Source organism: Falco punctatus (assembly GCF_963210335.1).
Source record: "Falco punctatus genome assembly, chromosome: 13".
In the NCBI taxonomy this organism is placed as follows: Eukaryota; Metazoa; Chordata; class Aves; order Falconiformes; family Falconidae; genus Falco; species Falco punctatus.
This window is the reverse complement of record NC_137593.1, coordinates 24,756,220-24,778,512: the sequence shown is the minus strand read 5'-3', so window position 1 is coordinate 24,778,512 and position 22,293 is coordinate 24,756,220. Positions and strand designations below refer to the sequence as shown.

Below are 22,293 nucleotides of genomic sequence, written 5' to 3'. Positions count from 1 at the left end.
CCTGAGTAACGGGGTTATTTCCCATGCCAGAGCTTCTCCTGAACACATGGAAGCACAGATGCTCACAGCTTCATGGCACAGGGGATGCAGCTGGCACAAATCTTGCTCTCAGCATCCCAGCAGGCCAGGTGTCAGCAAGATGGAATGAAATGAGCATACTCAGTGTCGCCCTATAGGTAGTAAATTACAATGCTTCAGGTGTAAAACCTTCCTTTTAAAGGATGTTTCTTCATGTGTCAAATAACCCTTGTTTGCAGTGTGATTCACAGTTGGAAAGCCTTGAATGGACATGGATGTGAACCCAAAGTAATTGAGAAGATGAACAGGAGTGTGAGAGCAGAGCTGGAAGCAGTCCTGGCATCGTGGGCAAACCCTGTGTGGCTTTGCCCTCTTCAGAGGAACCTGGTGCGGTACCTTTCAACCTGGCCGAGGCGGTGCTTTCCGGGCAGAACCGCGCATACCGCAGCCATCGGGAGCCGGCTGCATCACCCTGTCCCTTGCCACGGTAAGTACCTGCTCGGTTTTCCTTCCGTTTGTCTCTCCTGTCGTTGGAACCAGGCAACGGCTCGTGAGCCTTTGGCTTTCTCCTGGAAGTCCGAGGCACAGCTAGAAGAGCTGGCAGCGCGCTGTCCAGGGAAGCCCGTTGTACCTGCGGCACCTTTATTCACTAAAATGTTCTTGGGAGCAACTGTAAGGCGATGGTCTCTGTTAAAATTCAAAGCAAGCGCTAGTTCCCTGTAATCCGTGTGAGATGGCGGAGGGAAAAAGGGTGAAAGGGCAGTTCTTGTCCCTTTCCATTAACAGGGCGCACGGTGGGCACCACAGAGAGGGGACCTGGAGAGTATGGCACCTGTATCGGGGTCGATCCAGCCTCTCAGCGTTCGATAGTGAATGTGGCAAACTGGTATCATTGGTTTGTCCCCTTCTCCCTTCCACGCCACTGGACTGCTTGCTGAATAGTTTGCTTTCCCTTTGCAAGCGTCTGGGAAAAATCCCCGAAGTGATTATGAATTCTGCAGAGCCACAGCTTTCCTTTGGAAAGCAGCTGCGCTTTCAGATCCCTGGTCGGGCCACAGCTTGAAACGTGCCTTGGAAGCCATTCCTGCCAGGGGCCCGTGCCAGCAGGTAAGCCTGAGGGGTAAGGAACGTAAGGAACGGCTGCAAATGCCGTCGCACATCTCCTGGACACCTTCCTTGCTGTCCTGTGTGCCCCGCCCCTGCTGCTCTGCGAGGGAGAAATGCAGCAACAAATTGTCCTGCAAGGCTGAATACTCGAGGGTTATGCTCTACAAGAAAAAAATATTTGGGAAAGAACCAATAGCCAAAATACATTTTAATTTATTAAATTAAATCCAGTCCATTTGATAAAATACAAGCTTATTATATTACCAGTTTGTTTACAACTGGGTGGTTGTTTTTTTTAAGAAATACAATGAATTAAGAAGAGATACTGAATAGACAATTTATCTTTTTTTTTTTCTTTTTTTTTGCTGTTAATAAATTCCAGGATTGAAATGAACTTAAATTGTTTGAACAAAACTCTTAAAAACATTATAAAGAGATTAAACAAGCAGATTGAATTCTTAGAAACATCTAACATGCAAAACCTTTAGTACAGTTTGAATGCTTCAAATGAATTTCCTGAAAAATGAATCTCCTGAAAAATTGTTTTGGCGAGCACTGGTATTCCTGTAGGTTCCTTGGGGCCCAAGGGGAGTGTGGGAAGTGCCACCCCTTGTCCCACCCCAACACGGCTGACTGCGGATGGTGCCTGTTCTCATCCCACTACTGCAGCGACCAGAGGTGGCATCCCTCCGTTCTCACACGGTGCAGTGAGAAGATGCTGCCTGCCTGGATTCCAAACACTATCAACATGCCAGCAGTTCCAAAATTGTTCTTATGGGAATTAACAGCAATGCATACATGTTTGCAAAGTCCCCAGAGATCATTAAATGTGCCTTAGACTTCGGCTAGTAGGAAGGTTAAGAACAGATTCTCCTGCGTTAGTCTATTTTGTTGCAGATGAATGAGTGTCTGATCTGATCCCTGTTCAAGTCTGAGGATAGTTTCTTTTCGTTCTAGCTAACACACGTGTTGCAAACACATAAAGTAAAAGGTTTTTAATATTTTCCCCCAAAAATAATTAGTAAAACCATTAAATGAGCAGTAGTCTAATAATATTGCATAAGTCATTCAGATAGAAACTGTAAACTCACTACAGTCTCTGAGGACAAAGGCTAAAAAATGGTTTCTTAAAACAGGCATACCTCAGCAAAAGTTAAATGCAAGCTAATCTAAAAAAAATCAGCTTTAGAGCAATGACACTTAAAATGGCCTATCTTAAAAATGAAGGATGTCTTACATTCTATGTGACATTTGTCTTTAAGAAGAGTTCCTAAGTAACATTCGCTTCTGGTTGTTCCTAGCATTAGCATTACCAATATACAGGCAATAATTTAGGAATTTCAAGGCAATATTTTCCACCTCGCATATGCATGTGTTGAAAGTAGAAGCATGTCCTTTTTGTTAAAGGATCGCACATCGCTTTAGGTAAAATCCATGTACAATATTTACACTCACCCTAACAGCTATACAAACTACATAAATATCTTCGATGCTCTGGACCCTGGAAGGTACCAAGCCGGCAGCACCCACCAGTGCTCTCCCGGCGGGCTGGTGTGTCGCTGTCAGGGCTGTGTCTCTCCCGAAGCTCAGTCCCCTCTCGCTCTTGCTCAGCCCACCAGTTCTGGAAGCACCCAGCTTTCCAGCCTTAAAACCACAAGACACTGCATGCGCCAGCTTTATTTAGGAGTTCAGCGATGCTGGCTTCCTCCAGCTCCTAAAACCACCCTGGAGGTTCAGAGCAACCCTGTTTCAGGATGCTGTGATTTCTGGGGATGCCCTTTGAGGTCCTATTTCCAAAACCCCTCAAGCAGCTCAAAAGTCAGCCAGACACTCCCTGTCTTTCACTGGCCTATTTAGAGGGTGCTGCTAAATAAACCTCTTTTGGGGGGTTTTAATTATCCATCCCACTTGTGATTGTTTTCCCTCCCGCCCTGTGTAGTTGCGCATGGGGACGCTGCCTGCAGTACTGCCTTCGCTGCCCACAGTCGCTCTCCCAACACGACGCCAGCTGGTGCAGGAATGACCCTGCTCCCATGGAAAACGAGGTCGCTCCTCGCCGTGCGTTTTGCCAGTTTTGAACCAAGCGCTTTGCGGTTTGTTGTGTTAACAGAAAGTCTGTGTGTGGGTGCATATCATTAATCGCCGAAGCTGCTTTTGATAATACCAGTCCTTTGATCTTAACACTCCTCATGAAAATTGCATAGTGATAGATCTGAACAGAAGCGCCGCGTTTAAGCTGCCTGCGTGTGAGGAGGGTGCGGGTTCACACGTTGAGGATCCGTGACGGCGCCTGGAAAACAGCAGAGGGGTTGGGGGAGAACCTGGTCTTCACCTCTGGGATCTAGTGGGGTGAGGGGGGAGAGAAACATTAGTGTCACGTGGGGTACGAGTGACCGGAGAGCTCGGGGGATCTGGGGCGTTGTGGGGACCTGCCTGCCCTGTAACGTGCCACTGCCCGGCAGCGCCAGCTCTTGGCTGGGTGTCGGTGAGCCCGGCCCCGGTGGACGGGGCGATGTGAGGGCACGTGTGATGCTGCACCACCGAGGAGGGGCTCGTTGTAACCCAGCCCTTGGAGCCCAGAGGGGTGTGGAGTGATGGGGTCACCACGGCTGGGCAGGCTTGGAGGATGCAGGCATCCTGCAGGATGGAGAGCTGCCCTCTTCACGTGCTCTACAAACGTCACCGTGAATTCACCGCGGGATTTCAGCGAGAGGCACCGCAGTGGTGCGTGCCTGGTCCTCAATCTTTTGGAGGATGCCACCCAGGGTCTGTCAGGGCGCCCCACTGGACAGGGCGACAAGCTGCAAACAGGGGCATGCACCTCGGGTACCTGCAGGGGATAAATGGGTACCTGGCCACGCCAGGCTGTGGAGTTGCAAGGACTTGGATAAGGATGGAAACTGCTGCGGCCTGGGAAGGGCAGAGCTAACAGAGGTTGCTCTGACACCTGTGGAGCCAGAACTCCAGGTGGTGCGTAGCTGTTGTGGTTGTACGGAGGCACGAAGGGCACCTGCATGCTTTTGTCTTCCCTAATGCTTAAAACCCAAAGGATTTGGGACAGGACCAGCCTTAGCTGCACAGGCAAAGGCAGCGCAGGGAAAGCTATCGACTTGTTTGTTGTTGTTTCATTGCTCTGATTTTTCCATTCCTCTGGGGATGCATCTGACACGCTAAGGAACAGGAGGAGCGTCACAAGCAGCCTGTGCACAGCTCGGGAGCTGGGGAGCACCAGCGCTCTGGGTCTTCCCTGCAGGCTGTCGGGACACAGCGTACGCCTGACTCCCGGGTGTCCAGCCAAAGCCGTGGGCTTCAGGCAAGAGGGAAAGTCCCAGTGGCCGAGCGTAAACCAGGGAGAGGCTGAGTTCTCTTTGAACTGGTGGCTCCTCAGCACCACCTTCGTTCCAGACTACACCTTCCCCACGGTGTCTGCCAGAGGGGCCGTGGTGGTACCCTGGGGCTCCAGGAACCGGGATCTTTGCTTGCACAGTCTGGAGTGCCGCATCCGTGGTGGCGTGTCTTTGTGTCTGGGATGCCAGTCTTCTCTTTCCCTTCCTTGAGACCTGGTATGGGGACTTGGAGGGGTTCCTCTAGGACCCTCTCCTTTGCATCCTATCTGCCAAATAGGAAGACACTATATTTACCCCTGCAGGGTCAAAATACAAGGTTTAGGGTTAAATACCCTCTATGCCGTTGCTGCACCACAGTGAGCAGCCCAGACTATTCAGAGCAAGGAGGGAGTCGGGTGAGGTTTGCAAATTCTGTTTTGCCTGAGGTCACTGTCCCACTTTCAGTGGAGCTGGATATACCCATTGTGTGCCCTGTCGCAGCAGTGTGCCAGCAATCCTCTGCGGACGAGGCACTTGGCTCTCTGCTGATTAAACACTCCTTTCTTGCCTTCTCCAAGGCAAAGATTTACTTTTTGCACTTGGCCCTGGAGTAGCTGCCGTTACCCATACTGGCACAGCACGCCGCAGCTGGGGAATTCCGCCCCAGCTCTGCTTTCCAAGTCATTCAGCGCAGCCTGTGCATGGCTTTAGTGGCTGGTTGTGTGAAGTGCTGTTCTCTTTGGTGGTCTGATGCAAAAAGCAGCTAAACCAGAGCAAAAAGCAGCTAAAGCAGAGCCTCGTTGGCATGCGCTTTGCTTCCCTGTGGGGATGGGGAGCAAGCGGGGCCCTGCCAGGGAGAACGCTGGGTACAGAGAGAACATTCCCTTGTGGGATTTTCAGCAATGCTGAGATGTATTTCATCAAGAAAACGATCTTACGCTGGTTGTAGAAACTTGCAGAAAAATGCCAAGGAAGCCTCAGAGGCCCAGGAGCTGTGCGGCAGCTTCCACAGCTGTGTCCCCCTCAGCACTGGCAGTGGGGGCAGCTGCTGCCAGGGGGTCTGTCCTGTCCGGGTGGGTGCTGTTCCTTAGCGATCTGCAAACATTCCTGTGCAAACACCCCTGTCCATGGCCGGTGTTAGCACCAGAGGTTTCATCTCGTGCTACAGCCCTAACGCTAGCGCACGCTGAGTGCTCTGCGTGTGCACAGGGGTGTGCGATGCACCTTGCACAGAGAGAGAGGTAGGCACACCTTGTACGTAGGGTATCCAGTGGAGGGAATCCGAACTCTCTAACTCCCTGACTGTCATGCAGTTTACAATCCTGGTCTTGGGCTGAATTATGGTAAGTCACGGTATGACAGCTCTAACACATCCCTCTGAAAGCAAGGGATGGCCACGTTACCTGACAGGCAGTGACAAGAGTGGTCAGTGAGGACACGGCTTTATGCTACACGCACCACATCGATAAAAAAAATGAGCAGCTCCTAATCTAATGCATCCTTTACTCACATTGACACTGGGATTTTAAAAAATCTGGGAATTTAAAAAATGTTAATTACCTTAAAATCTGCCTTGTAGCTTGTTTCCTGAACAAAATGGTCTTCTGGGATAGTGAAGCCTTGCTTTGTCTTTATAGGCTTGGATGGTTTTGCTCCGGTCCATGGGCGATACTCTTGCCTGAAATGAGATTGTCAAGACAGAAGAACTTGTAAAATGCAACATACTCACAGGGGTACTTCTGCTCAGGACGGTTGCACAGCCAGAAGGCAAGGCTGGTTACAATCAGCTCGTAAGGCTGAGCATGTCTAAGGCACACCGAGAATAAAAGACAACCTGTGCCCAGAGGCCCGCCTCGGTCAGACAGCCCAGGCTGCAAGATGCGGCAGGGCACAGCCGGGGCTGACTGCTGCCCTGACTTAGCTCTTCCTTTATTCCTGGCAAAATGTGCCCTCCCCCAGAGCTGCTTGGTGCTTTCCTCCTGGGTAAGAAAAAGTCAGGGTTACTTTTTGCTTGATAGCTCCTTGACCACTTACAATGTAAAACACGGGCTCGTCGGGCACTTGCAGCGTAAAACATTGTGGTCTGGGGCTGCGAGTGCCTTGCTCACGCGTGCGGAGGGAGGCTGCCGGCGGTCCCTACGTGGCCCTAGCTCTGGTGACAGCGGGCACGCTGGCCGGTGTGTGCTGTGCTCGCAGCTGTGGCAACCTGGTCTGAAACGCATCCACAGGAGACGCCACCTCAGCTGGCAGATGCTTCCGCTGATGATTTTCCTTCAGATGGGGGCAAGTGCTTTGACTTTGCTTGATGATGCCTGAGAAGGCGGCACTTGGCTGACTTAGCCTGGGAGCAGTGACATCTGAGAAACGGGCAGCACACGTTTCGCGCACGCTGCTGAGCAGTGTGGCAGGGTCTGGCTCAGCTCTGCTGCCCGCTCGCTCCTGCAGCTTTCCCTCTGCACCTCTTGTCACCCTTCCCTCTGCTTCTCTGCACCTCTTGTCACAAACAGGCTTTACTAATGCCCCCTCCTTGAGGACTTTTGGGATGCGGCGGCAGCAGCCAGGTGAGCTGAGCTGGCTCATCTGCTCTCCGAAGAGAGAAGCCTGCTCTGCTCGTGTTTGTGTCTCTGGCAACAAGCTCAGGCGGCGTCTGTAACCAAAGGGGAGGCAGCTAAGCAAGGTGGGACAATCTTATGTTTATACCCCGGCATACTTAAATAACAACTGCATCTCACTAGCTGCTTATACGCAGGGTCAAACAAGATCAAGTCCTGAGCCACATCCAGGCGAGGGAAATAGGTTGTGTTTTAATGTGCCGGCCTTAGCTTTGATCACAGCCTCTCTGATTTTAATTCTTCCCAAGCATGCTATTTGCTATTTTGATAGTAGCTGCAGATTCCTCTTTTTAAAATCTTATCTAAAATGTCTAAGTACGGAGTATTATTTTAAAATGTGTAGTTTGCTCCTGATCCTTTTAAATATATTACCAAAATATCCACTGCCTGGTTTATGCTTGATTTCTAAACATAAACTCGACCTTAAAACGCTGCCTCTTTTCTTGGTTGATTTGTAGATAGAGGGTATGACCCTGGACCGTGTTTAAGTCAAGCAGAAATATTAATACAAAATATTAATATTAATACAAAAATATATAATTCCATATATATTTATATTTATTTACATATATATATAAATATATATAACATAAAGTACAAAAAAAATAAGTAACTGTTTCTTGACAGAGTTCGCTGCCAGGACAGAGGCGTACGGGCACAGGCACAAGGGAACAGGCAGGAGCCCGCGGCCGGGGCTGACAGCGGCGTGCCAGCTTGACCAAAGGTGGGGTGAGTTCTTAAATCCACCCAGTAACAGATAGTGCTTTACGGAAGAGCTTCCAGAAAGCAAAACCAAGCCCCTGTCAGGGCTGTTTATGTGCACTGCAAGCACTGCCTGTGCTCGGTTCGCTCTCCCCATGCTGAGCCTTCCCTGCACCTTGCTGTTCAGGCTTGCTCGGGCAGCAGGTAGGTGCCGGCGCAGCTCTCCCGGTGCAGCTTCTGCTGCTCAGGATCAGGAAGCTCCTTTGCAGAAACGTGATTTTGGCCAAGCGATGCCCCGGGAAGGCAACCTTTCAGCAGGGAATCCCAGGCGCGTGTGAACGCCGAGTTAAGAGTTAAATCTGACCTCTGCTGTGCCGCAGAGCTGGAGGCAGGGCACAACAGCTACTGGGCAAAAGACCAGCAAAATGGTACAAAGCCACCAATTACATCCCAGCTGCTTCTAGGAACTGGAACCTGCCACCTCACATAAAGCCGACTGCCTCAAGGATGCTGGCGGCATCCATTCCTAACCGCTCCTCCTCGTGCCGGCCCGTCTCCCCACTGCGTTCTGTTGCAATGGAGTGCCTCCCCGGCTTTCAATGAATGCCTGTGTCACCCGGCTCCGTGGCCAGCGCCGTCCCGCTGCTTTGTAGCAGATCATTTGCTGATTTGGCAGGTCCCCAAATGCAGCCCTTTTGGAACACGGGGCCCTCGCTTTGGCTGGAAGCCAAACTGTTCTCCTCTCAGCCTTTGGATGGCCAAACCGCCTTTTGAGGCACCTACGTGCAGTGAGGAGATGCTGCCTTCCCCCACGGAAACAGAAACAGAAACGTGAGGGCAGATAGAGTCACGGCTCAGACCCACAGCGGCGCTTCTTGTTTGGAATCATCAGGATCTCCGATCTCCCCCTGTGCAAACGCAGGACTCTGAGCCCCTGGGAAGGGCTGGGCAAAACAGAGCTGACTTACCTCCTCTGGGAGCTGGGGAACTCGAAACAAGACAATTATAACCCCTGGTGCAGAAAGTACAGCTAACTGAAGTCACTCTGTCTTTCAGCTTGCGGGACACTGCCCCCGTCTCCCGCTGTACAGCCAAGAGCCAGCAGGAACGCGAGCCCCGGCAGAGTTCGGTGACTTGACATCAGCCTTGGAGTCACAAGTGGAGTCGAGATGCATGAGCCACCCAGCGCCTGGGGAAGGGGGATGACGTGTCCTTAACGTTACTTTGCTCAAGGTGTCAAGGTTTAGTCCTCCTCCCCCTTGTGCTCCCTGGCGCAACACTCGCTCCCTGTGCTTGAGGAAGCATCACGCCCGGCTCAGCCGGTGCATTGCCTCTCCCTCCCTTCCCCACAGGCACGGTGGGTGCTGCGCGGTCCCGGATCACACCGGTAGCACTTATTGGCAGGAGAACAGGATGGTGGGAGAGGCAATTAGCAAAATGGCATGGAGAAGGGCAGAGGGTGACGTGCCATCCAGCTGCTGCTGGGGATGGACGTGAGAGGCGTTGGCTGTTGCTGCTGGAGACGTCATCTTCGTCCTTCCTGCCGTATCCCTCCTCCTCCCCTTGTCCCCAGACAGCAGCAGTCAGGTTACTTTGGGGCTGCAGGGACCTGCAGCGGAGGGGAACTAGCCTCCAGGCCCACAACTCCATGTCCAGGCTCTCTTTAGGTTCTGTTTTGTTCTCCACTGTTACAACCTAGAGGTGAGATTTTTGATCTGCAGGAATAGAAATGACCCAGTGGTACTTGTAAGTACTAAAGCACCGGGGTTGTGAAAGGAAAAAGGCCTCCTAAGTTGTATGCAGACTTTAAAATTGTGGAGATCAAAAGGGAAAGGCTTCTTTTTGAACACTGCGGCTTCTTTACCGCCGACTCACTCCAGGAACAAGCAGCAGCTTTTTGCAGGTGGATGCCCCGTTAGTCTTGTGGAACAGCTTTGATCGCATAAATCACTGCTTTGTAGATTGTTTCTTTGCTGTTTCTCATAATCAGTTAATAGGGCCTGGGGAAAGGTGTTTCTTTTGTAATATGCTGGGATGTACCTGGAGGGAAAAGTCTGGGTCAGTGTGGTGGGGGGAGCGGGGACCCAGTTTAACCCCCAGTGGTGATGAGAAATGGAGCAAGTGGGAGCACAGCTATTAGTATATGCCAGGAACAAAAAAAAAAAAAACGCAACATGTTGGACTGTCAATTACCAGGGGGTTACTACGAAGCCCAGCTTTGAAGAGCGCTCTGTGTGTGTGCCATCTCCCTTCCCGGATGAGCAGGACTGCCTGGACCAGGGCTGTCAGACAGCATCCACAGGGGGTCAGGCTGCGGGGGGGAGATGCTCCCACCACAATTCACCGTGTGGCCTCACAGACTTCAGGGCGTTATTTGGGAATGATGGATCCAGGACTGGTCCTTCTGTTCCTTCCAAACACAACGTGCTGCTGCTGCAGCTCAAGCTGCTGGGTGCCACGAGCCACGCAGCTGGCGGCCCCTGTGCTGCCTCCAGCCCTTCCCATTTCATGTGCTTCACAAATGTCTTCGGGCCTTGCAGAGAAAGCTGCATGCAAACTCTTCTTTTATTTCACTGATCTGGTGAAAATCAAACCTAGAAAGCTTTTTAACTTCACTGAGCTGGAGAGCGTTTCTGTTGGGCATGGGGAGGCAGAAGGTAGAAATACAGACGGTGCTGTTTGTGATGCTGGGGCTGCCATCTCCAGCCAGATTCACCTACAGCGTTTATAGCGTTCCTTTGCCCCGCAGTACACCACCAGTGCCATCACAGCTGTACCATCATTTTAGTACCTCATCTTTATGGCATGGTTTGCTTCACACGATTGTGAGCTGCTGCATTACAATCCCATTTCTCGTTTAAGAACTGGAGAAAAAGGCTCATTCTGTGTAGCCGAACGTAACTCCGAGCCACACTGCCCGAGCCACTCTGCATTCATCCTGCTGCTGCCCTCCTGCTTCTCCTACCCAGCACGCCCGTGAGAGAGAAGCAGTGTAACGAGCATTCGTCCCGTTTTCCCTTCAGAAGGAAAGGGGTGCGCAGCCTGGGGGTCCCTCAGTGCCTCTCCAAAGCACAGGCTGCCCACAGTGCCTGCGGGGGAAGCCAGGCCGGCGCGCCAGGCTTTGGGCAGAGGGTGTGGGGTGTGAAACCTCTCTCCGTTTGGGACGCGGCTCCTCGCCCACTCCTGGCACGGCCGTGCCTCTGCCACTTCAGGGGGGCAGTTCTCCTTCGCTCTCCCGGAGGATGGGCTGAGGGTGCCCACGGCAAAGCCCTGCAGGGACCAGGCTGCTGCCACATCTCCTCGTCAGCGGTGGGCCGCAAATGTTATGAGCTACGGAGGCAGCAGCAAGAGCTCTGCGCGATGGACAAAGCCAGGAGCCCTCCCGGGTGATGGAGCGGTTACGCTGCCTTTCTCTGAGCCGTGTCCGACACTGGTGGGGTGGCTGGGGGCCCTTCCAAGCCTTGGGCACAGGAGCAGATTGTGCCCCTTCCCCGATCCAGGCAAAGAGCACGGCGCCAGGACAGACATGGGGGAAAGGAAAAGCTGATGGGAAAAAAGCTAGAGGGGTAAAGACCAGCAGGCAGGGATCAGAGAGGAGGGACACAGAAGACCCCTGGCTGCTTCCCACCCCGGCTCTCAGTGTACCAAGGTCAGGCAGTGGTCAGAGCGGCTCTTAGCTCACGGGGAAGAAGCAACAAATAAGACTGGACTGAAAGGCCAGGAGAACGCCCTGAAGTCTCAGAGCGCTGTCTTAGGGGGAGTTTGGGGAACTCGCTCAGCTCACAGACAGACCCCCGAGGGGGGAGCACTCCCAGTGGTGTGCTGGGACAGGCAGCCGCTTCCCCCTCAGTGGAGCCCCGTGAGTTGGGGGCTCTGGGCAGCTCTGAGGGTCTTGGCTTCTGGCATTATCCCACTTCCCATTCTTTCCCCTTTTCCTCTAATGTAAGTTTGGATACACTTTGAGTAGAGAAAATTCCTCCTACCTTTACGCAATAGCTTTGAATCTCCCCCCTTGCAGTTCTGCAGTGTTACTTCGCACAACAAACATTCTCTCTTAAGCCTCTGTTTCCAGCCCCCCTCGCTCTTTCCTCCCACGCCTCTGTCCCCCCCCCAAGCCCTCCCCTCCCCCAGCCAGGCTATGCAGTGCACTGCGAGTCTCTGGATCCATCCCAACGCCTGCACCAAGCAAGCTTACTTCTTAAATAGCGTCAAAACCAGGGGCTTCACTATTAATTTCCCCAAGCAGCAAGATACTTAAGAATGTCAAGATAACTGTAAGCCTTGATTACAAAAGCTTTACTCTTATTATTGAGGATAAGCATTCATTTAAATATCTTTTAAGGATCAAGGATGGAGCTCCTCATACGCAGTACTATTAACCCTGCCAGCTCAGGTGTGTGCCACGATCCCATATGCTGAACACGAGTGCAGGTGTTTTCTCTGATTTCTTCTGCACAACTGCACTAAGATGCTTTTCAATGAGAAGCAATCACCACAGCTCACCTTGCCCTTCTGCACAAGCATGCTTTGAAGGCAGGTGAATAGCACAGGCAGCCAAGCAACGAGCTCTGTGACTGCATCCACAGTTATGGGGAAAAGAGTCTTTCCCCTTCGTTCAGCAGCATCTCCCTTGGTAGGAGGATTCTGCCCTACGGGCAGGGCGCAACAAACAGCACGTGCTGAACACTCGTGCAGGAAGGTGGGAGTTCAGTTTGCTGAGGGATCTTCTACCCCTCTATTCCCAAAATCATTAGCAATGGCACATCAGGCCCTTTCCACTTAATGACCCCAGCTCTTTACGAGTCTTCATCAAAACAAAACTGCTCGCTCTGGGCAAGCAAGAAACCCTGCTGATCCAAAGCCCCCGGTTTGGTTTGCTTTACTGCTGTGACTCCCACCTGCAAACAAGTTGGGCGCTCTCGACTCTCACGCCTGCTCAAAACACTCATAGCGCAGAAACACCGACTGCAGAGACCTGGCGCTGTGCATGTCACAGAAACTCCCCTTCCCCGAGCGCTAATACAAGCAAAGCCAACGGGTGGGGGAAGAACAACCAAAACCATCGCTCACAGTGCTGCTGCCACGTTTTCACTTACACGCTGAAGTGCTTTCCAAAAGCTGGCAGGTTACCGAAGGGGAAACTGAGGTCTGGAGTGACTGAAGGAAGTACAGCTGAGCCTGGACCGGGGCTCTCCTCCCAGCAATACCAGCCCCAGCAGGGAGGTTGTGCCTTCATCCCCATCACCTTCTAACAAGGTAAGATGACATCCAGAGAACAGAGCCAGCTGGAGATACCTGCTGACAGCACCAGCCAGCACCAGCTTGTCTCGTCCACTGTAGAAGGGAGTTAAGGAAAGCACTTACCTATTCCTAAAATGTCTGCTAAATGCAATCAGGACCTAGCAGTACCATTAATCCTGTGCAGAGCCAGGAGTACACAGCACCTGCAACTTGCTGCTGGAAGGGAGAAGCCACTTGCGTGACCCCAAAGGACAAACCCTTGGGAAGATGCAGAGGGGGCCGCTCAGCACTCCCTCCTGCCTCCTCCAGCATCAAGGAAGGTGTAATCTTTCGCAAGCCTCTGCAGCAGTCCCTGGGATCTTTACACAGTCGGAGCACATCCCATTTTAGCCTTTCAAGTGCGGCTTGTATCCACCTGCCTCAGCCTGTCACTCAGCTCCCCCTCGGGTAGCCCAGCTGGGGTTTGACTTCAGTCAGACCCTGCAGAACTCCAGCTGAAATCCAGGGACTGGAGACAGGAGCCACCCCAAAGATCTGGGGACATGGGGCAATAGTTTGGAGGGCAGGCAGCTGTGCTGTCCCTCTGCTCTATACAGAGATATTCTTTCAAAATTAAAAATAACTTTTCTTCCTCACAGGTACAGGTATTCTTCCAACACCCCCTCCACCTTTATCCTTCTGCTGCTCATGGAAAAGTTCCCGCAGAAGTCACTTGGAATGGGATTGGTCTTGGTCACTGATCCTGGAAGCTTGTTTAGTTCTGGGAAGCGCTGGGTCAGGCTGGCTGGCTGCACCATGTACAGCCAGTTTTGTATGCAGCCCAGTTCCCTTCTGAGCTTAAAAAAAATAAAAATAAATAAAAGAGTGCGGAGAGAAGATGTAACAGAAACTTGCAGAATGAAGTCTCAGGGGAGCAGTGCCCTGATGCACAAAAGCCTGTCAAACCAAACGGTGCTGAACGTTACCGGGGTCTCACCAAGACACTTGGGTGCTTCACAGAAACACACAACAGGCTGTGCTGTGGTAGAACCCTGCAATCAGCATCCCTGGATTAAAAAGCAGCAAAGCACAAAACCTTAAAAATACCCACCTAGCACCTTACAGAATTAAGCAACAAAACCACTACTGCTTGTGAAAGCTTGGAGTGGACCATGCATCAACCCCAACCTTTCCGCACTGTCCTGCTCAAGCCCAGTCCTTCCCCGCCTTCAAGACCTTTTCTCTTTCACCTGCAGCAGGCCCAGGCAGGGTCACAGAGCGCAGCCGGGCGCTGCTGGCCACCAGGAGCCCGTCCTGCAGCACAGCCTTCATGGTGGGCAAGTGGCACACCAGGCTCCACGGACCCATTCCTTGTAGGAGCGGGCACGGCTCCCCAGGGCCACCCTCCCTGCTCCCAGGCGGAGCCACAGGGAAGGGCTGATACTCCTGCAACAGCAGAAAAGGGGGAATCTCCCCAAGGGTCTTCCTAGCAAGGAAATGAGAGTCACCATAAATAACCAAAAAAGTGCTTCCCACACCTTGGCTCCTCTCTAACCACCCACCTGCCTCGGTCCCTGACTGCATGTCTCTGTGCAGGGGACACTCTCCCTTTTTGCCAAATCACTTAAAGACATAACGTGCTTCACCAGCCTTCATCAGCTGCTCCTGTTAACAGCCCCCCAGCCCTGCTTCTAGCACAGCTGACCTGCCCGTCACCCACACCTGTGGGTGGGCGCAGCCTGGAGCAGCGGGGCCATGCGGCCACCCAGGGATGGCTTAACACACAAGCAGCATCCTTCTGGCCTTCAACAGGGAGGATGATGAAGAACATCAACGCATAACGCTGCTGTTCAGCTGCTTCCTGAAGATAAACGCCTGCAGACTGCAACGCTGCCTTTGGAAAACCAGGAGGTAAGAGGAAAGGAGGGCTGAGCCGTGGTGGCGGCGGTGTCGCTGCGGTTGCGAGTGCCCGGCTCGCAGGAGGCGGGTGTGCTGGGGATGATGCCTGCCCTGCCACAGACCCCAGCACTGCTCCTGGGGCTGCGGCGTGACCAAAGCCACCAAATGCAAACCCAGTGCCCCAAGCGTAACTGAAAATGCCTGTAACTCTGCCAAGTACCTGGTTAGTTGTTCTGGAAAGGAAAAAAGGAACAAATCAAAATCGAAGTAGACTCTCTGCAGCCTGTGAAGCTGTTGCGGACTTTTCTCCTGCTGCTTGTTGTGACTCTGGTGTGCTGGGTGGCATGGGGATTTCTTAAATTTGCAATGTTGTGAGAGGTGATAATTCAAAGAAACTGTGGGCAGTTACCGGAATAAGATGAAGGTGGTTTGCCTCGTATAGTTCTGTCTGCACTAGTTGTAACCGTACCGCCTTCCAACAGCTTAAGGACTTCATGTGAGAACTTTGCGCTGCTGTGGCTGCCCTGCCCTGTGCCTCCATCCTCATCCCGTACCTCTCCTCCTGTCAGCCGCAAGGAGTTCCTCAACTCCCTTGAAGTCTTACTTTGTGGAAAACTTGTTTTGATTTGCGTGTTGGTACTTTGTTGTGCGATACGTAAACTTCTTGCTCTTCCAAGACTAGCCGAGAGCTCTGTGTAAGAACAGCCACAGCCGAGGGAGGAAGGCTGTGAGAAGGGGCTCCTTGCTGAGCACTGCAACAGCCGTAGGGAAGCTGCAGCTCTAATGCAGGCTAACGCACCCTGCTCTGGGGTCAGGCTGCAACCTCAACGTGGAGATGGATGTGTGTCTGAAACACACCTGGCTAGGCTTGCTCGAGGCGGGCTTCTCTGAAGTAATTCCTGCGCTGCTTTGCAATTGAAAAGTGCTTTTCCTCAAAAACAACCATTGCTCTGTGAGATGCAGCAAGGGAAAAGATAGTGCATGAATTCAGGCACTGCAGTGATCCCTCCGGAGCCCGTACCCTAACTGCACTAGTAGCAGGGCAGCTGCCTGCACTGGGAGGAGTGGGATCAGCAACACATTTCCCCGTATTCCAGGCCTGTAATCCTTCCCGAGGCCCCCAGCGTGTTGGTCTTAAAAGCGCTGTGATAAATAATCCAGTGAATTGCAATTATGAGGAGAAACATCTCCCAGGTACATAACGGATAAGAAGCATCTAAATACTAGGGAATCTATTGGAATAAAAATAATTGCTCTATTAATATACCTTGTAGGTATATTAAAACCTGCCAAACACCATCACAAGGGAGCGTGCGGTAACGGTGTGGAAGCGGCGCCGTGTCCGTGTCCGACAGCAGCCTGGCAGGGGCTGGAGTCCCCGCTCGCCCGTGGTGGATGTCGGTGGGAACAAGGGGTGAATACGGCGCATCCCGAGGGCTCGTTCCAGAAAATAAATGTCTGTAAGCAGCCAAGCGCCCGCAGGGAAAGGAAGGCACCGACCACGTAAAAGGCTCTTAATAATTTTTAAAGGCTCTTTGGGAAAGGTGGCTGGTGACAGTTTTTCCCGTTAAATGGCACGTTTGGAGGGGGATGTCCCCTGGAGCAGGCTCTGAGGCGTAACGTGCCTCACCTTGAGCGGGGCAGCCCAGGAGTTTTGCAGGGCAGGAGGGGGGGGGGGCTGGGGGGGCACGGCCAGGTTGGGGGCACTGCGGCCCGGGCACGGGGGGGTGCACGCCCCGCCCCCCCCGGCTGCACCCCGGGCGCCCCCCCCGCTCCCCCCGGGCGCAGCGGGCAGGGCAGGGCTCAGCGCCCCGCGGCCGCCCCCGCACACCGACGGCGCCCCCCGCGCCGGCCCCGACCCGGCTCTGGCGACCGGCTGCGCTCCCCCCCCCCCCCCGTCCCGGTTCCAGCTCCCCCCGCCGGCACCCCCGCCCCGCGCTGCGGCGGCGCACCCCCCGCGGGCGGCAACCCCCCCCGGGCCGGGGCGGGCGGCGGGGCCGGTTACCTGTAGGAGGTGGTGTGGGCGCCGTCCGGCTGCGAGCGCGGCCGCAGCTGCTCGGGGCCGCCGCAGCCGCCCGCCGCCGGCCTCCCGCTGCCCGGCAGGGCGCAGGCGGCGCGGCCCGGGGCGGGCTGGGGGGCGGCCCCGTCCCTCCCGCCGCTGCTGGCGCTGACCCAGGGGAAGGCGTCCCTCCTCGGGAGGGGCCACGCTCGGAAGTCCCGCCGGTACTGGGTCTCCGCCGCGAAGGGCTCCCCGGCGCCCACCGCCCGGCCCTTCCTGCGGCCGGCCGGCTGCCCGGCGGCGGCGTCCCGCGGCGGGCGGGGGGCCGGGGCGGGCGGGCGGGCGCTGCCCCGCGGGGGGGGCCCGCCGCGCTGGGCCGCCCCGTCCTCCTGCTCCTCGATGTCCGAGTAGTTGTGGATGGTGAGCGGCACGGAGAGGTCGGACTTGTCCAGCTGGCTCCAGAAGCGGGCCAGGCAGCATACCCGGCTGATGCAGGGCCAGGCCATGGCGGCGGCCGCAGCCCCCGCCTCGCCCGCAGCCGGCCGCGCTCCCGGCTTCAGCCCTCATCGGCGGCGGCAGCCCCTCCTCCCGCCGCCCCCTTCCCCCGGTAATGACACCCCCTCGCCGGGATTACGGCCCGCACACGTGACCCGGGCTGCCGCCGGGAGCTCCGTGCAGCTGCCGGGGCTGGCGGCCGGGCGGGGGAAGCCGCGGGGCCGGGTGCTGCTGCGCGGCCGAGATGCCTGCCCCGGGGGGGTTACCGGCCCTGCCCCGGCCCGGGGGGGGGTTACCGGCCCTGGCCGCCCCGGGGGGGTTATCGGCCCTGCCCGCCCGCCCCCTCGGCTCCGCACGGCGGGATCCCGCGCCGCTCCCGGGAGGCTCCGTGGCGTGTCCAGCCGCGGGCAGGGGCCGTGCCGGGAGCCCCGCCGGGAGCCCGAGAGCCCCCCCGGGAGCCGGGGAGCCCCGCCGGGCTGGCACTGCGCTCAGCCGTAACCGCTGTGACCAGCGGCAGCGCTGCCGGCGGAACCCGGCGTGTGTGGGAGGGAGGTGGCAGCCGGGCAAGGGCAGCGTCCCACGACGGTGTGCAGAGCACCCACCCCTCCAAACACCCCCCATCTCCATTAACAGCTTCACCCCTTCACGTTTAAAAACACTAAATGGCCAAATTAAAATACCTAATTACCAAAATCCAGGCATCTATTATAGATCTTATATATATATATATATATATATATTTATGGTCCTTATATATATATGGTCCACCTCATTTACTGCTTGCCAGAGGCCAGGAATTGCAGCTTTTCCCTTGCACATTCTGGTTCCAACCCAAGCAGCCCTGTCCCAGCCCACCGACGCCGGCAGGATGACATTGGGGATCAGTCTGGCTTTTCCCATTTGACATCTTGCATAAGAAGTGGCTCCAGGCCATAACGCTACTCCACGATTCCCCGTTCAGTGGGTTGTTATGGAGGAAGCAGGATCTCCCAGTGGGTCACCCTGCTGTGAAACATCAGGAAGGTGAGGAATGCAGATAAACAGAGGAGCCACCTATTAGAAAACCATCAGTTTAAAGGCTGACTAGGCAGGTACTTGATTTCAGAATGTGATAGCTTAGTTACAGGTGGATACTTGGTAGGATGTAGTAAGAAATTAATTTTGCAGGGGAACTTGAAAAGCGGAGATGTGCCGCTTTATTTCAGCTGAGCAGTCCATATCTGCAGCGCATCAACACGTCAGGCTTCGGTCCGGATTTGCGCCTGCTTCTGGCGGGGAGAAGGGATGGGGAGGTGGGTACGATGGAGGCAGCCGGCTCCGTGAGCAGCCGGCCTCTCCTCGCAACACTGCTATCAAGGGGTGGAAAGAAATTCCTTCGCAGATGATCCTGTTGTCCTAAATACCTGATGTGGCACTTGCTGGTGCTACTAGTGGTTTTGATGTCATGCCCCTGCCATGCGTGTCAGTTAGGACAAGGAGGCTCAGAAATTTCGGGCAACAACGCTTTGGTCCCACACAGAAGTCTTGATGCAGTAACATATGGGATAGTGGATGCTGCATTTCATTTCTTGCCTGAAAACCCCCACAAACATCGTTTTACTTTTAGGAATAAGCAGGAAGATATTTCCTCATTTTCTGCTGCTCTTCTTTTCTAGCAGTACTCTGCTCTAGTTAGTGATTTTTAAAATGAAATCATATTTGTGTGAAGTGCAGAACACTTCACTCTGGTAAAGAGAAATGAGCTTCTCAGCCACGGGAGAAAACTGAACATCCGCCGTATCATCTGTTATCACTGGCACAGTACAAATGATGCTCTGATCCTTGTTCCGAGGCCTGACTTAGCAAAATGCATGGGAGAATAAATCAGATGGCTCTGCTCTCCCTGTGCCTGCCGCTTCCTAGCACCGAGTTCAGCTCTGGCACTCGTGTCTCGGAGCCCACCTACGGCATCAGGGAGTGCTTTGAGCAGCTGCTCATCATAGCTCGTAGGATGAAATTGGCACAAAGGCTGTCTCAGACAGGGAAACCAGAAGAAGCTGGATGAGATTAAAAAGTTGTCTGCATTTAGAAGAGATTTATCATGATTAAAAGCTTGGGGGGTGGGGTGGGGGGTGGTACTGCAACTGTAAGATGAAGGAAAGCCACCAAATCGGAAAGCAAAACAGCTGTTTCTGCCAGGGATGCGGCTGAAAGCTCCAACGGGCAGTTTGCTCTAAGGCTAAACTGAAATGTCAATAGAGCACGTAACAGCACTGGAACAAAATATTCTTTACACATTGGTAAGGCCACAGCGGACTTTCTTAAAGCCACTGAAAAGAGGCTGAAGGGTTCTGTCCCTCCGTGATTAACCAGGACTTCATACTTACTGCTATTTTCCTACACAAACACTAGCTGCTGTCTCTGCCAGGTGTCCCCATAATTACATTGTATTTTTATTCAGATTAATAAGCTCTTTGAGAAGGGGTGGTGGTGGTGGGTAAGTTGTCCCATGTGGTTAGTTTTGCTTTAGGTAGCTGTTTTCTTTTGGTTGTTTTATTTTTTCCCCTGGGTTTGGCGGTTTCTGTTCATTCTTTTCATTTCTTTGCCATTCGAAGGGGTGACTAAATACTGAGATACAGGCATGTACTGATGACAGATTTTGCAAGGACACTTGCTTGCCAGAAAGGTATCTTACTCGTGAGCTGTCATAACTCCAGGCCATTCCTCGTCTGACTGACTTGAGTATTGAGAGTCATTTTGGACCGGAGAAGATAGTGTTTCCCTTTGGCAGACAATGCAACACAAAAGCTCAGGTGCAAAATGACATGAAACCCACTGCCTGGCCACTTTAACAGATATTTAATACCTTCAGGGCTTCTGTAAGTGAGGAAGAATCAGGTATTGAGCCTTTAGAAGGGTGAAGGCTGTTGGTTCAGGTGAAGCTTAGGTACAAGAACCTCAAACCACAGCCACTGACTGAAAAGACGGTGACCTCCAAGCCTCTCTGGCAGTTCCAGGCTGTTTTTTCAGGAGCTGTGAGCCCCCACAATGCCAAGAATCCAGTGGAAGTGCAGGTATTGCCTCTGAACTGTCAGCCTGAAAATGCCACGGTGCCCACTTGTCAGCTTGGGGAAGGCAATACCACACTGCCTCAGTGGGTCTGACAGCCCACGAGTGGCACTCTGGCCTCTGCGAGTGACACAGGGGCATGACTCTCACGCCTGGAGGTAGGCACTGGCTATTATGGTGAAGGACTTAACTGGAACCTCAGCTTATTTTTCTAGACCCATAAAATACAATGTCCTTCAGGGTTTATATGCTTCAGGGTTTTATTTCGGGCAGTATTACTCCCTGCTCCCTGCTGCTTTCAGCCAGGATCTCTAAAAAGCCCTTGGAAACCAGAGAATTGTTGAAGAGAGGTGAGTTCTTGAGTGGACAAGACATAATGCAAGGAAGAGAAGGGCGGGAGGGCAAAAATAAAAGGAAGCGGACAAAGACAACAGGTAAGCATCAAACTGGTAGAACACCTACATGCGAAATCCTGTGAGCTATGGCTTTTGAGCTTCTTCTGTATGAAATACTCCCTTCTGACAAGGCTGTTCAGTGGCCATCTTCTGATGCTGCTGGCTTCTCCCTGCCTCCGCGGCAGGCGGTGGCTGCTGGCAGCGGCACGGGAGCCTCGCTGCGCATTCGGCTGCCCTCTGCGGCAGGCAGGGCTGCGCTGTGGCTGAAGCCCCAAAAACCGGCATGCTTGTCCTGAGTACCAGGGAAAGAAGTAGGAAAGAAGTGATGGATTAGGAACTGAAAGCCAGAAAGCTTCTGGAGCTGAGCAAAGGAATATTAGATACTCCCAACTCCTTCATTTTTTGAGCGTGTAAGTTGACAGGCGCTTAAAGGAACAAATCCTCAAGTTCCTCATTTTCCAAGGGAGAAAAAGATTTAGACTTGAGCACCGGCCTGTGGCAGTAAGGGAGCTTACAGCACTTTTGTATGCCATCATTTATTACAACTGGTGCCATTTAGTATTAGGTCTTCTTTATCCTTCCAGGAGATGTTATTTTCTGCAAGGCACTGTTGTAAAGTAAAAAACGCACAAGCTGCTTCTTACACATGCAAAATGTTCTTTGGCAAGTCAGTCCATCTAGAATGACTAATTCAGCCTACAGGGAAGAGTTAAGGGGTTGAACCCACCAGCTCCTATCTGGGCAGATTCCTCAGCCATTTGCAAGGGGTCTGGTAGTCATCCTTGCAGGACAGGTGTGGAATAGCAGCATAACCGAAGTCCAATTTTTTGCTAATATTTGTGTAATAGGAACACTTTGGGTTTACTTTAGTAATTACTCCTGGTTATAGTGTTGCTGAGCTCAGGCACCTCGTCTATTTTTGCTGAAGCTGCTTATTTTTCTAGAACAGGCACATTCTGAACCAAATGTTACTATTTTAAAATTCTTAGAAAAACCTTAAAGGAGACTAGCAATACAGCAAAGCTTAAAATAATAAAAAAATACTGCAGTGTAAGAAAATAGAAAGAAATGTAACTCATAGTAAAATATCCAAAACCACATTGTAAATCATTCTTCCGCTGCATGTGATTATGAAAAAGGTATCACTGTCATAAATTCTAACAAGATGTGACAGCATCTTGGAAGCAGATAGAAATGAAAAACAATAGGTTGACTAAGCCACAGCTGATGAATAAAGCTGGCCCATTAACCAGTATGTAAGCTTTGGCAAACAATCCAGTACTGCTTCACGTATTTCAGGATGAAGACCAAAAGAGACCATTGGCTTACCCAATCTTTTCAACAATAAAGACCACTGAACTTCACATTAGCCTTACGTTCAGGCCAGTCTGTCTGAAGCATGCCTTCTACAAAAGCACCTAGTGTTGTTTGGCTGACATTAGGAGGATGTGGGATCCATTAACTTCCTCAGT

General features: G+C 52.9%; 1 protein-coding gene across 2 annotated transcripts; it reads right to left on the bottom strand.

The window, feature by feature from the left end:
- Positions 1-1,318: 1,318 nt before the first annotated feature.
- MAP6D1 (MAP6 domain containing 1) lies at positions 1,319-22,276 on the bottom strand. Of its 2 annotated transcripts, none has more exons than XM_080409867.1 (3): positions 16,890-22,276; positions 6,012-6,129; positions 1,319-3,466 (listed from the first exon to the last, which is right to left on the bottom strand). In XM_080409867.1, the coding sequence occupies exons 1-3, from the start codon at positions 17,387-17,389 to the stop codon at positions 3,389-3,391; spliced, it is 696 nt and encodes a 231-aa protein (XP_080265993.1). In that variant the 5' UTR covers positions 17,390-22,276; the 3' UTR covers positions 1,319-3,388. The 2 variants fall into 2 exon arrangements, with proteins under 2 accessions (XP_080265993.1, XP_080265994.1); XM_080409868.1 differs by having other exon boundaries at positions 1,319-3,415.
- Positions 22,277-22,293: the final 17 nt, after the last annotated feature.

Excerpts from the sequence above, each read along its gene's own strand:
- MAP6D1 (XM_080409867.1), bottom strand. The coding sequence starts at position 17,389 with ATGGCCTGGCCCTGCATCAGCCGGGTATGCTGCCTGGCCCGCTTCTGG. Across the intron at positions 6,130-16,889 it reads GCCCACACCACCTCCTACAG|GCAAGAGTATCGCCCATGGA; the intron begins GTAACCGGCCCC and ends ATCTCATTTCAG. Across the intron at positions 3,467-6,011 it reads GCTACAAGGCAGATTTTAAG|ATCCCAGAGGTGAAGACCAG; the intron begins GTAATTAACATT and ends TCACCCCACTAG.